This window comes from Photinus pyralis, unplaced genomic scaffold, assembly GCF_008802855.1.
Source record: "Photinus pyralis isolate 1611_PpyrPB1 unplaced genomic scaffold, Ppyr1.3 Ppyr1.4_LG1, whole genome shotgun sequence".
NCBI lineage: Eukaryota > Metazoa > Arthropoda > Insecta > Coleoptera > Lampyridae > Photinus > Photinus pyralis.
The window spans coordinates 53,523,473-53,537,231 of record NW_022170249.1 but is presented as its reverse complement, the minus strand read 5'-3'; the positions used below and the strand labels follow the sequence as shown (position 1 = coordinate 53,537,231).

At 35.7% G+C, this 13,759-nt stretch overlaps 2 protein-coding genes across 2 annotated transcripts; one reads left to right on the top strand and one right to left on the bottom strand.

The window, feature by feature from the left end:
• The first annotated feature begins 570 nt into the window (after positions 1-570).
• On the top strand, positions 571-4,029 carry LOC116162877 (piggyBac transposable element-derived protein 4-like). The gene is made up of 3 exons (XM_031476636.1): positions 571-1,480; positions 1,536-2,252; positions 4,004-4,029. The coding sequence occupies exons 1-3, from the start codon at positions 571-573 to the stop codon at positions 4,027-4,029; spliced, it is 1,653 nt and encodes a 550-aa protein (XP_031332496.1).
• Positions 4,030-10,133: 6,104 nt separating this feature from the next.
• On the bottom strand, positions 10,134-13,402 carry LOC116160455. Its single transcript, XM_031473648.1, has 3 exons — positions 12,927-13,402; positions 12,759-12,869; positions 10,134-12,529 (listed from the first exon to the last, which is right to left on the bottom strand). Exons 1-3 carry the CDS (start codon positions 13,027-13,029, stop codon positions 10,539-10,541), a joined length of 2,205 nt encoding a protein of 734 aa, XP_031329508.1. The 5' UTR covers positions 13,030-13,402; the 3' UTR covers positions 10,134-10,538.
• Positions 13,403-13,759: the final 357 nt, after the last annotated feature.

Below are 13,759 nucleotides of genomic sequence, written 5' to 3'. Positions count from 1 at the left end.
AATACCAGGCGGGGTGCAAACGCACCCCAGACATGGTTTATTTATTAGTATCGCTTTAATTTTTTGTTGTTGTAGCTATACCTCTGTATAGCTTCATATTTTTGTCTTAAAAATGTATACGTCTTTCGCTATAAAAACCGATGCACGTCATTGATTTATGAATCAATTTCAGACAAGTTTTCTATAGATTTCGCACACTTGTTTTTTTTGTACATGTTGCAGTATATGTCTGAAATTGATACACAAATCAATGATGTGCAACGGTTTCTATAGCGAAAGACGTATATATTCGGCACAACCCTGGGGGAAAAAAATGATTACAACCCATATTTAGGTCATTTTTAGTCTGGGGTGCATTTGCACCCCGCCTGGTAGTTACTGTTATACTAATATTGAGGTATGAAGGAAACCGCATCAATACATTATGCGCGCGCTTAGCACATTGCACTCCCCTTACGTCGTTGTTGGCGGTACCGTGGACAGTAATTTCACAGACTCTTCAGTTTTATTTGAGCTGTTGGCCTTATACGACTTTTTTTTATTGTGCGCGTGAATTTCTTACTTATAAAAATGAGTAGTTTTCACATTCGGGACGAAAATAATCTTACTGAAGAAGAAATGTTGTGGTTATTAGAAAACGATTGTGTGGAATATAACGCAATATTAGAAGAAGATGTAACAAGTGATATGGAAAACGAAGATCATGTTTCCGATCATGAAGAAATCGACGATGTGATAGTTGCTGATGATGACGAAGACACCAATATACCAGACGGTCCACATTATACTGCAAAAGACGGTACTCAGTGGTCTAAGATGCCTCTAAGTAAACGTGTCAGACGTTCAGAAGCAAATAAGATCGTTGCGGCCCCAGGTCTTACCCACAGTAGTTCTGAAATATCTACTATACGGGAATCATTCCTACTTTTCTTTTCTGATGCCATGCTCGATATTATTGTCATTGAAACCAATCGAAAAGCCAAGTATTTCTTTGATCAGCATAATGCAACACATCCGGGTAATACCAAAAAATTTGCCCCGACTAACCGTATAGAAATAGAAGCCTACATAGGTTTATTGATTACTCTAGGAGCATTGCAAGCTAATACGGAACCAATTGAAATGCTCTATTGTAGCGACCCCGCATATTGTCGTCCAATAATCCCTGCCTGCCTCTCGAGGAACAGATATTCTTTTATCACAAAATTTATTAGGTATGATAATTTTGAAACAAGAGAGCAAAGGAAACTTCAAGATAGACTTGCTCCGATACGAGACATTTTCGATATATTGGTATCTAACTGTAAAACTGCCCTCAACCCCAGTAGTCACATGTGCGTGGATGAACAGCTAGTTCCGTTTCGAGGAAGAGCGCCATTCCGCGTCTACATGAAGAGCAAACCAGCTAAGTACGGGATAAAGATATGGGCACTGGCAGATTGCGAATTCAACTATACGGTCAATATGCAGGTATACCTTGGTAAGATAATATAACATTGTGCTTTTACAGTAGCTTTTATTACATTGTATTACAGGTAAACAGGGCAACAAACCTGAAAAAAAGCAAGGAAAGCGAGTTGTTCTTGAACTTACAGACCATTTGCAACAAGGGTATGGAATTACCACCGACAATTTTTTTACCAGCCTTGAGTTGGCGAACAAGTTGCTGATGAAAAAATTGACACTTTGCGGGACATTGCGTAAAAATAAGGCTTTCATCCCCAGGGAATTACTACCAAGTGCATCAAAGAAGGAATATTCTTCAATGTTTGCATTCCAGAAAAACTGCGTGTTGGTGTCCTACGTCCCAAAGAAGAGTCGGGCTGTAATTCTCCTTTCCAATGAACACCAAGATGACAAAGTCAATAGTGCAGAAATGAAATACAAACCAGATATTTTACTACATTACAATAATACCAAAGGTGCAGTTGATGCCACAGATCAGATGGCACAAAAGTATACGACGCAAAGAAGAACTCTTAGGTGGCCTATGGTACTATTTTACCATATGATAGACATTGCGGCTTTGAACGCGTACAAAATTTGGACCATAAAAAATCCAAATTACGAGATTGGTCACTTAGATGCACGAAGAAAGTTCCTTCTTGCACTTGGGAAAGATTTGGCCAAAGAAAACATAATCAATCGGTACAATAAAGCCAATGGATTAAACGCTGGTCCAAAAGAGAATATCTTGAAGGTTTTTCCCGAACTACGTAAAGAAGCTGTACTACAAGAAAGGCAACCAGCAAGTCAGGGTCGATGTTACCTGTGTTCCCGGTCTCAAGATAGAAAATCTAGACAATCTTGTTTTAAATGCAACCAGTTTGTTTGCGTCCAGCATTCGGTCAAGCAAACATGTTGCAATTCATGTAAAACAAATTTCATGTAGTGTATAAAAATAAATTTTCTAGTTGTAGTTTGTGTTATTTTTTAATCCTGCACGTCATCTTATCTCAAATACTAAAAAAACCGGCGGGGTGCATTTGCACCCCGCCTGGTATCGCGCGTAAGAAAAAAAGCCTGGTATTACAAGGGTTAACATTTTTTCTCCATTTTTTGTAACAAATATCGTGTATCGTTGTACGCAGAAAAATAAGGTCTTTCGAATAACTTAATAAAAGTTTTAGGTTGCTATATTCGGAGAAAAAAGTTCGATGTCGTTGCTGCTATTTTTCGCCTAATACACATATCCAAAATTTGAACAAAATCCGTCGATCAGTTATCTCGAAAAATTTCCAACATACATACCTACACACAGAGGAAAAAAATTAATTTTTTTTTAAATTTCATTAAAATGATCTACAACGGCGACATTTGATGAAATTTTACCATATCCAAAGAAACGGTGATCGCAAGAGCCACCTAGCACGCGCTAGGAAGCTAAAAATCATAACATAACATTTTAAAATTGCAAGGATAAGTACGGATTTTTGGTACAAGGTACCTACGTAGGTATTTACTATGTAATCGTCACAGTTTGCATTAAAAGAAACGTTTAGGTATAGCTTGATCGTTTATTTTCACAAATCCTGTTGCTCGCGCTATAGGTACATAGGTATACGTGGAGTGCTTCATTCATAATTAAATTATTCGATTTATAGTAATATCATTCCTTTAGACGTAAAAAATACAATTGTAATGCATATATATCTCAAACTCATTAGTTTGTCATATAGCTTAAATTTAAACTTGCGAGGAGACACAATTCACAAATAACTCTACATATTTATTGTAGTGTACTGAAGCATTATATTTAAAGCTACCCTTAAACATTTCTTACAACAACTTTAAGTACAATGTAAAATTGTTGCCATTTTTGTGTGCAAGGTGTAATTATACAATTTTTAGTCGTACGGTGCATACTTATAACTTACTCCCATTTCGTGCGTAAACTTAAGTATATGTCGATGGTTTAAACAAATATGCATGCCTTACAAACACGTTTGTGATTTTCAGCGAGTTTAAATTACGATTAAAAAAACAGCGTCCGCTTGCAAACAGTTTGACAACTAGCAAAGCGTTCGGTAAACGTATATTTATGTAAAAGCGCAAACGGTTTGCAAACAGTGCCTAAACAGTTTGTGTTTGCAAACGTAATCAAAGCGCAAACACGTTTGGTTCTGGTGAACGCACCCAATGTAAGTAATTGGATTCTAATGTTTTCGGCATTTGGAAATATGGAAATATAAATCCCGAAAAAGTAAGGCTTACTCTTGGAACTTCGCCATGGATTATCATTAAGGCTTCGATGTTTCGATTCACGAAAATATAAAAGAAAGAACCCACCAAGTCCGGGTCCGGCTTTTACCCAGACCCTACTATGTCACCTTGGGCAACAGCTATGTAGTGCAAAACACAACAAGCTACAACTATCGCTAACGCCCTCTGTATCGAAGCCCAATGCTTAGACATGGAAATCTTCTTTTAATTACCCCAAACACACGTTCTCCAGGATTTATCGGTGATATTCGGGCCCGGTTGTACACCCATTGACTTGCAGGGTTTAAGTATGGCGTTAATATATAACGTTTGCAAGAATAGCCATTATCACAAAGAAGATATTTATTACCATACATTTCTCTTTCAAAATCCTGCTTTTAACTACTGTTAAATATGGTGCTGTCATGTACTGAGCCAGGCCATCGTGCAATGATATTTGTATTTTTAGTTTCGCAATTACACACGGCTACATTAACACAAAAGTTTGTTTCTAACTGCTCAGCATATTCTCTTCCAGGCGATTGAATTTTTATGTGTGTGCAGTCGATCGCACCGAGAACACTTGGGAAACGTTTTTAATTATTCTGCATACACTACTTAATAATATTTCTTTATTAAGGGGTAGGAAAAGGTTGGCAGCCATCAATCCCCTCTCTACAAGCTTACATAACAATAAGTGGCATTCTACACAATAAATATATATATATATATATATATATATATATATATATAATTTGTGAATGTTGAACGTATCCAACATTTCTCGTACCGTGGTCTTCGAAAATCGGAATCGCTGCTGTTTTGAAACCGAGATCATCACAATTTTCCTTTGGATTTGCCCTGTCTCTAAAAACTCTCGGCCTAGGCAAAACCAATTCATCATTGTCGCTTTCCTTGATAATGATGTATCTAACATTTTTACGTTCTGTCGTTATAATTTTGACGAATTAGAATAATTAACTGTTGTGTCAAAATTTCTCCTGTTTAGAAATTATTTGTTAGGCATTATTTGCTGTTCCCATTGGACCTTCGTGTTAAAAGTAAATGGGTTTTGATAAGACCACATGCCATTTTGTTTCTGTGATAAGACAAGTGTTTTCTAAAGTTCGACGAAAATAGTGTGTCACTTTAAGAAGAGTGAAAGTGGTGAGAAAAATTGAGAGCACGTTCTGTTATGCTCAGATACGTTGAGATTCTCTGTTTTTTACGACCGAAGAGTTATTGAAATGGTTCAATTTGGTCACTGTTCTTTGATGTTTTGAGTCTTTTCCGTTCTTCAACACTTCCCTCTTGTTTGCATACTTATTCTACCATCCACGTCTACAAACGTTACGTATGTCAAACTATTTAAACAAAGCACATTTTGGGTGCACTGACTGGAATATTTTATTTTCCCTTTTTTTACATTCGCGATTCTATGAAATTTTAGTAAACTGTACAGCGGAACTGTGCCATCTTATGTGAACTTTAATCTAAATCGTATTATAATATGTTTGCTGAACCTCTACCGCCTAATGAGAGATTTGACACTAAGCTAACTAAAAAGCAATTTACCCAATCGATAAACGGGGTTCTATGTTAATTTACATGCGGTAGTTTACGCCGCTAATATACTCGTGCCTATACTGTAAACGAAAGATCGAATCAGAATGGTAAATGTTTTGCTGTCTGATATGTTTGTGGCGAAAGCATGTCATCAGCAAAAACGTTACATGCTAACGGATACCACTAATTTCAATTTCGTCGTATGTGGCAAGACGTCATGTTGCTAATGACTGGAGGAGTTACAATCACAGGGGGCACATGTACACTTGAAACACGTTTCGCATTCTGTCAGTATGTACATTACGGTTTAAGTGTGTTGTATGGTTGTCTGACATGCATCCCTGGTTAGAATACCAAAAATAAATTCGTTAGCTGAACTTAATTATAGCAACGTTACCTACTAAAATGCTGTCATCTTACAAATTTAATCAAATATAATTTAGTTGAAAATAATTTTAGCAGGATCGTCCCGAATAATTAATTATGTTTTAGTCTTTCAATTGTAAAAATTAATCCAGCCCAACGAAAGGATTGAGATGACTTCATTAATATTCTTCAATTGTCTTCTAAATTAATATAAATCCGGTATTTTGTGACTTTACAATTTATCAAATTCCATTTTTCTAAGGCATAACGCTTTAAACATGCTTTCTTGCTTCTGTAACAGTATGCAAAGTACCCATACTTAATCTTTTTTTGCTATTGACAGCTCGCAGTTGAGTAATTATTGGCATTGACAAAGCCCGATGTGATTGACTGTACCTATGTTATTAGATTAATTAAAACCGGTTGGACGATTTACTCTTGAAAAGAATTTTTCAATTCAAATTTTCATCCATTCTTTTATGGTATTTTTTTGTATATTTATTTATTTAGTGTCCCTCTTGTTCTAGGCCCTCAACAGGCTTACGCCCAATTACAGAGTGACTCGCATATTGCTTTTTAGAGGTGCCCCTGCGGAAGGTCTTAAGTTGTTCTACACTACCCCGGTATTTACCTTACGAATTAGGAAAACTGCAAGAAAACCTAATTCGGAGTAGCCGGCAGAATGCTCGAAACTGATTGATCTAAGGAAATTCCCATCTCTGCCACAGATGAAAAATTCACCTCAACTCAGGTTCGAACACCCGAATATATATATGATACCTATATATAAGGTCAATGAAGACAACAATATGCAAGCGGTGTAGGTTTTATAATCCTCATTAATTATAATTGTGGTTGCATTAACCCATGGCAAGTGGTTGCTTTGTTATGCAGAACAAAATAGTACCAATGTATATCCCAGTGGGTTTCGTAATATAGGCCAGTCTTCAAATATTTGAGGTATACTTTTTTCGTCTGAGAATGATTTTATTCTAAGATCGTAGGTGTTACTCCAAACCCTTTGTACTTCTGGCCAAGGTTCGATGTTATTTTTTAGGTATGTATAAGGTTTAACAATAAAATTCACTTGTAGGGTAATTTACGTGAAATTATTGCGCTTATGTGTTTCGTTTCCATTATACTAAAATTAAAAATATATCTGTATTAGACCTATGGAGTGGTCCGTTACTGTTTGCTATAAAAAAAACTTCTTTGTTCATCGCAATTAATATTAATGAGAGTTTATTTGATCCCGTTTCTTATTTGAAAAGCAGTTCTTCGACTCGAAAATGTTACTTCGCGTATATTATACCACTCGTAAATAAAAAGGTATTGCTACGAATCAGGCTGTTAAAATTGTTTTGCTCGTCCCGTAATTCGTCTATTATACATATACATATAGAATTACTAGGCAACTTGTAATTTGTCATAAATCGGAAATTGTTTAAATGTTTTTCCACGACGAACTCGAAAATTAGTAGTTCTCGCTTCTTAATGTGTTTACACAAGGTTAAACTGCTAATTCTTTACTACTATTCAGGCAGATTTCACTCAATAAATGCACGCTTTGGTTCTTGAATTTCAACACGCAAAGATATCTCTCGCAACGTAGCTAAAAATGTCGACCGCGAATACACACCGATATCTATACGTGGTCGCTCGTGAAGCTAAACGAAAACCTTTTACATTTAAGTGAAATAAATCAAGAATAATAATAGTTGGCGTATCCAAATTGGTATGTGCTCGCCCGCGAAAATCAGGTTAGAAATATCGCAATTATGCGAATTCTCACACACCAATACTGCGTGCTAACTCTTTGAAAGTCTAACTTCGTCTGTCGAAAATCCCGCTACAATCCATGTTATCGCGCTTATTTCGACATACTTTCGTTTACGTTCGCTATGAAGCGGTATGTAAATTTTGTCAACGGATTTCTTTGTGAAGCCCTCCCGGAAACATACTTTTTTGATAACATATCATGAACATTAAGGGAAAGTGGTACACGGTGAAACAAAACGTTTTTTTAAGTAAAAAAATTTCATTGCAGTATCTTAAGAACATTCTTAATATTGGAAGAACACAGTTTTACTATATTTACGTAACTAAATAAAACAAAATTAAAAAAAAAACTTGAAATGTCTCACTGTGCACAGGAACCGGTTCACAATGAAACATATCGAGGGCATCAAGTCGTAGGGGCGTATAAACCAATTTGCTAATTTTACAGAAATAAGTAAAATCGTTTTAAAATTTTGTTTAATCAGGTAACTTTACGAAACTTGTAATTTGTCATAAATCGGAAAACAACCAAAACCCTATAGGTGCAATATTTGTATCACGATTTCTTTAAGGATTTTACTAAAATTAACTTACTAAATTCAATTCGTCCTGGGTATAAAGCTGGTGATCCCACCGTTCAAAATTTACGAGCCCTAAGGTACAATCCGAATGGTTCGATTGAATATAAACTTCGACACCCTGATAACTTCCAATTGTTAGCAATCAGAGTTAATAAGAAAGCATCAGTGGTTGCTATAAAGGATCTTCCAAGTATGTATAGCCAAAAGATCAAACGGGAAAAATATGAGCACCTTCAAGCATTGAAATCTACCATGGAACAGGATTATCATAGCTTCTATGATAATCTGAAATGCGTTGGTACTGAATTATTATTTTACTTATACTAGTTAGTTATACTTTGTTCATTTTCGAATCGCTTAATACATAAAATCCTAAATATTACGTGGTTTTAATAAGTTGAAGAAGACTCTATAGGTACTTAAAAAGATAAAAGCGAATTACCTATTTCTCCTTGTCCAAAGAGTCTTTTGATTTTAAACGTGATTTTTGCATAAGTCCTTTATTACATGAAAATAAAATAACGTACTTTTTTTAAAATTAATTGTATTATTAAGTGTTACACTCCAGTTACAGTTTTAAAAAAAGACCCCCACCCGTGAATGTATACCAATTTTCAAAGGTTTTTTTACTTCCTGTAAAATTTACATTTTTGGGCTTAGACACTTGACGCCTACGATATGTACTTACTGCGGTTTTAATAATGCAATATGCCGCGTTGTGCTTCTGATAACTCTACTGACACTTGACTTATGCACAGCAATTTCGTCACCAACAAGTTGCTGAAAATTTTCAGTTGCTACGAATCGAAGTGTTATTAGAAGCTGTAACTGGGCATAAAAGCACGATTTCGTTTGGTGGCTGGTTCCAGAGCGTTGCCCACAAGATGAACCAGTCGCATAAATGTGACCTTATCTAGTCGAAATCTGGACTTAAATTCTGTGTCAACATACAGAGAGAAAGTATTTTCACAATTCATCAGAAAGGTAATTTAAAACTTGACTTAAAACAAAACTTTGCCTTAATAACGTGACCATCACGTTGTTAAACAGTGTTTATAAAACAGCCATAGTCAGTTAACTTTAGTTTTATAAAACTGACTGGCTGGAGGTCTCTTACCTAAACAATGCAATGTCCTTTGAAATGTAACATAATACCTATGCACGGAAAATATGGAATATCATTAATGCAGTATCTACGTAATATGACCCAAGCATGAAGAATAATAAAAATATTGGGGTGGAACGGATATGAAAAATGTGAAAGTATGATTTATTAATGCAGACGTACTTATATATTTTACATGAATGCACATGTACCTATGTAGATGCAGATCGTGTCCGTGTATCTCCCTTGACTATGGAGCCCTGAGTATACTTACGATCGAGTTCCCATATACTATTTCCGGTTCGGTGATTGAACTAACACATGGCACGAGAATTCAGTGAACGTATAGTTACAGGTATTTTTTAATAAAAACTGGGAGCACAGAAGTTTATTAAGGTTTTTAATTAATTTGTGCCGTGAAAGCATTTTATTTATTGTATTTTTGTAATCAAATTAATGTAGCCTAGTAATGAATGTACGAGTATATTATTTAAAATGAACTAAATTTAGCTCACAGCTATATTAAAAACATTTTCAATTGGCAAGTCCGTATTTTTCTATTTAATAAATACACAATGAGGCGTAGTCTGGGATTTATTTAGTTTAGATACTCAGCATTTATGTTATTTGGTTCGTAAGTACGAATAATGCCCGTTTCAGGACGAAGACGTGGTTTGCTGGACGACAGATAAGCGGGGCCAGCAAACTTCGTACTCCCGAAATGTGCATTTTTTGTGCGAATGAATTATAAATTTTTTTCACCAACCGCCTTTCACGTACTTTGAAAGACAGCCGCTTTGCACCTGGAACAGACAACTTCTACTTGTTTTCTGGCTCACAAAAGATGTCAATGAATTTGGAAATACTGAACCATTCATAGTGGAAGAACTGGAAGAATTGTTTTTATAATACGATCTACAGATATTGTAGGAAATAGGAATTTAAGAAAATGAGTTAAGTATTATTTTTGTAGTCATTAAATACGATTCATAACACCATACCGAAGTATTTGTCGATACATCGACTGCTCCAATGAAGAGTGTCGTAACTCAGTTTTTGCGCATTTGCGAAAAATAGCATTTTAAGTTTCAGAGCTCACATAAAATCGGCATAATTGTACAAGAAACTGAATTTTTGTGTAATGGTATACAATTGGATGAAAAATGAACATTGAAATACAATTTTCAAAATTTCTTATTTTTTATGTGTTTACAATGAGTTACGACAGTCTTCATCGGAATGTACCTTAGAAATAAAACATGTAGTGTTTGTCGTAAGTTTATTGAACACACCATCTACATAAAATTGCAGAGTTATTATTGTTTATAAAATATAAAAGGTAATTTTAATGAGTTTCGAAAGTTGCCTTTTGCAACTACAGCTCTATACACAGATAAATCTAACAATATTACATTATTACCAAACGCCTCAAAATAATGTTATTCTGACTGTTCTTCAGTGGAAGTTTCTTCATTGTTAACAGTTTCCTCGGTAGTATTCTTGGCCTTATTATATGATAATGATCTATAAAATCCGTGGTACATCTCGGGAATATCACGTTTATTGCAAAGTTCCAATAACCCATCCAGTTTCTTTTTGTCCACTGGTAGTGGTTTATCATAAAGCTGTTGGAGATCAGCTCTTGAACAGCAACTTGGGCGCCCTCTTCGTTTTTTGTAAATGTTTAACGATTTTGGAGCATCAGTATATTCATATTTAAAATCAACTCTTCCGTCTGGGTTTCCTAGAAGCACTATTTCCCTGACCTTACTAATTTTTAGTTGCTGACCATCCTCGTCTGTTTTCCAATTTTGACCGATCACCAATTTTTTTAAATTATAAAAGTCTTTTTGCGACATTTCAGTCACGTCGTAGGGGGTACCTGTTACTTTTGCCATTCGAATTAGGGTTACCCATTGTTCAGGGGTGTACACAACTTGTTGTCTGTTTTTAGCATTTTCGATGACGGCGTGCATGCTATCGCCCTCGTTTTGCGTATGGCCCTTTTCAAAAAATCGATGCGTAATTTTTTTATTGAAAACACATGCTGCTAACTGGAACATGGAAAATATAAAGCGATTGCGATTTTGACCTCCGCAATTGTCCGAATAGAAGATTACTTCTTGAATGTTTTTGTTATTTGCAGCAGTATCTAAAAACTTCCATAAGCAGCTACCTATTTCGTTAGCTCCACGTTTAGCAACAGATTCATGCCAAACATAACAGTAACCTTTATGGTTGCCGATATCGTATACAGTAAAATTGTAGGTTGCGTACTTACTTTTGTAGTAAAAAATACTGACCTCTGATTTTGGGGTTACCAAAACTTTCTGTAGATCAAAACACGCAACAATAATCGATTTATTGTTTAGTGCTATTAGTTTATCTTGATCCTTTAACGAACGTGCACTATTCTTGTTAGTGATATGACTGTCATACTTTTCTTGGAGTTCGGGGTTTCCTTTATCAGTATCAGTATACCGTATACAGAGATCACACTGATCCTTCTTCGGTTTAAAAAAACTTAGATTAAACTCCCCGTTAAATATATCACGATACTGTCTGGAAGAAGCAACATTCGTTACATCCATCGTTTTTGCAAACTCCAAGTATAATCGGTACATACGCTGGATATTCAGTCCATCTTCAAGATACAATTTCTGCGTATTTTTTCTTGTGTAATGGGATGGTACTACCGGAAACAGTTTTATGTGTTCCCTAACAATCTCCTTCACATCTTCATTAATTTTGTTAGGTCGTGATTGATGTTTACCACGGTTATCCTCTTCAACTGCACCGCTATCTTTTACTTTGGATAATGCTGTAGATACCCATCTCTCCGAAATTCCTAGGGTATGCAGAAACATTGTTTTGCATACTCGTTTTTCTTGATTCTCAATTTTAAAGTAGTATTCTCGAGAAAATTTTCGGCGTGATTGAGAGTTCTGGGCAACAGTGACCTGTTTCTTATTAACTTGTTTTACACAATGAGATACGAAATCCCACTGTCGTGTGTGCGAACCTAGTTCCCAAAAGTCTTTGAATATTGACTCTTGCTTTTCTGCAACCAACAAATCTCGGCACTTAAATCTACATGAACTTGCGCACCCTTTGCCTATTTTCCTAGCTTTAATTAACTTGCCCTTCCTGTTTTCATGTTCTATTCCCGAATCTAACCCTTTTTTGGCCAGAGTATCTACCCACTGGTCAGTATTCCTTATACGTTTCCTACTTAACTTTTTTACCTTAGCTGATGATCTGCGCTTTTTCTTTTCTACGAGTATATTATTTTCTTTATCTTCTATAATAACCTGAACGTTTTCACTTAATATATTGTCCCTGTCTGTGTATTCTTCGGGTATGTAGGTAGGATCATCATCTGAACATTCAGAATAGTCGCGTCCAGAAAGTACTTCGGTTTCTTCAATGTCTTAAAGAGAAAATGATTGAAAATAGTCATACGATTTTAGAAACCCTATTGTGCATTAGTTTCGCAAATTTTCCGAGCAAAATTTATAGACACAAGTGTACCGCCACCCAAAGAATGTCAAAACTTTTTTTGATGCGACAAAACAAAATTTTAGCTACAGATACGACTAAGATTATGATTTTGGTGCTTTGAAATGCCTTATTATACCTTTGTAAATAGAATGACTTACCACTTTCATTTTCCAGACAACCATCTTCATTATCCAAATTATTAGATCCGTCATTTTCCTTGTTATGATCATCCAAGGTACATTCTGTAGAAAGAATTTTAGTTCCAGTTGCTACAAATCAGTTAAATTCGCTAATAGTTTAATAAAGAAATTAATGTTTCATTTTACCAGAAGTGGAGGCCTGTTGGGAGGTTCTTGCATTATCGTCACTATTGTCCAGGCACGTAATTTTAGAAGCTAATTCTACAATTCGCTTACTTCTCAACGACATTTTCAATTATAATAATAAACAATGCAACAAAATAACCGTCACTGTGCTTTTCCGCTAATGACTGAGTAGTGAGTAACTCGCCCCACCACACAACTCGCGTTCATGATTCTTACGAAAGAGTCGTAAGTCAAGCACTCCAGCAAACTGGCGTGTATGATTCCTACGAAAATAGTCGTAACTCAAGATACGACTATTTTCGTCGCACAATTCTCCAGCAGTTGAGTTACGACATTTAAGACACCGCGTTTGCGCAGTCACGGAGCGACATTTAGTTACGACAGTTTTCGTAGGAAAAGAAGCGGACTTTTTAAGTTCGGTTACAGTGGTAACTCAAATAGCGACAATTTCGGAGTTACGACAGTTTTCGTTGGAGCAGTCGACATGTTCATAGACATTTTCGATTCGAATTCGCCTAAGTAAAATTTAGTCTCTTTCCTCGTGGGACAGGACAGGGGTCCTAAATACCTAAAATCTGCAGGTTTCATGATACGTAATCCATTCCTTATAGAATGCTTTTTCCACGTCTGACATAAATACTAGTACCTTCCCGCAAATCGTCTAAAACTAGGAGTGTTCGTAGCTGAAAATCATAAGGATTTAGGGCATAGGTGCCATCTAGGCATATGCAAATCATCGGCAAACTTTTCAAGCATTTCTAATTGACCCATATTCATAATAATCAAAATACAATATTTTCTTTCAAATTTGGATGTGCCGACAAAGAAATGTC

What these genes read in the sequence shown, in the direction of transcription:
- LOC116160455 (XM_031473648.1), bottom strand. Translation starts at nt 13,029, where the DNA reads ATGTCGTTGAGAAGTAAGCGAATTGTAGAATTAGCTTCTAAAATTACG. An exon ending in CCAACAGGCCTCCACTTCTG is followed by an intron (nt 12,870 to 12,926) that starts GTAAAATGAAAC and finishes ACTGATTTGTAG; the next exon opens with CAACTGGAACTAAAATTCTT. An exon ending in TTGTCTGGAAAATGAAAGTG is followed by an intron (nt 12,530 to 12,758) that starts GTAAGTCATTCT and finishes TTTCTCTTTAAG; the next exon opens with ACATTGAAGAAACCGAAGTA.
- LOC116162877 (XM_031476636.1), top strand. Translation starts at nt 571, where the DNA reads ATGAGTAGTTTTCACATTCGGGACGAAAATAATCTTACTGAAGAAGAA. An exon ending in CAATATGCAGGTATACCTTG is followed by an intron (nt 1,481 to 1,535) that starts GTAAGATAATAT and finishes ATTGTATTACAG; the next exon opens with GTAAACAGGGCAACAAACCT. An exon ending in ACAAGAAAGGCAACCAGCAA is followed by an intron (nt 2,253 to 4,003) that starts GTCAGGGTCGAT and finishes ATTGACTTGCAG; the next exon opens with GGTTTAAGTATGGCGTTAAT.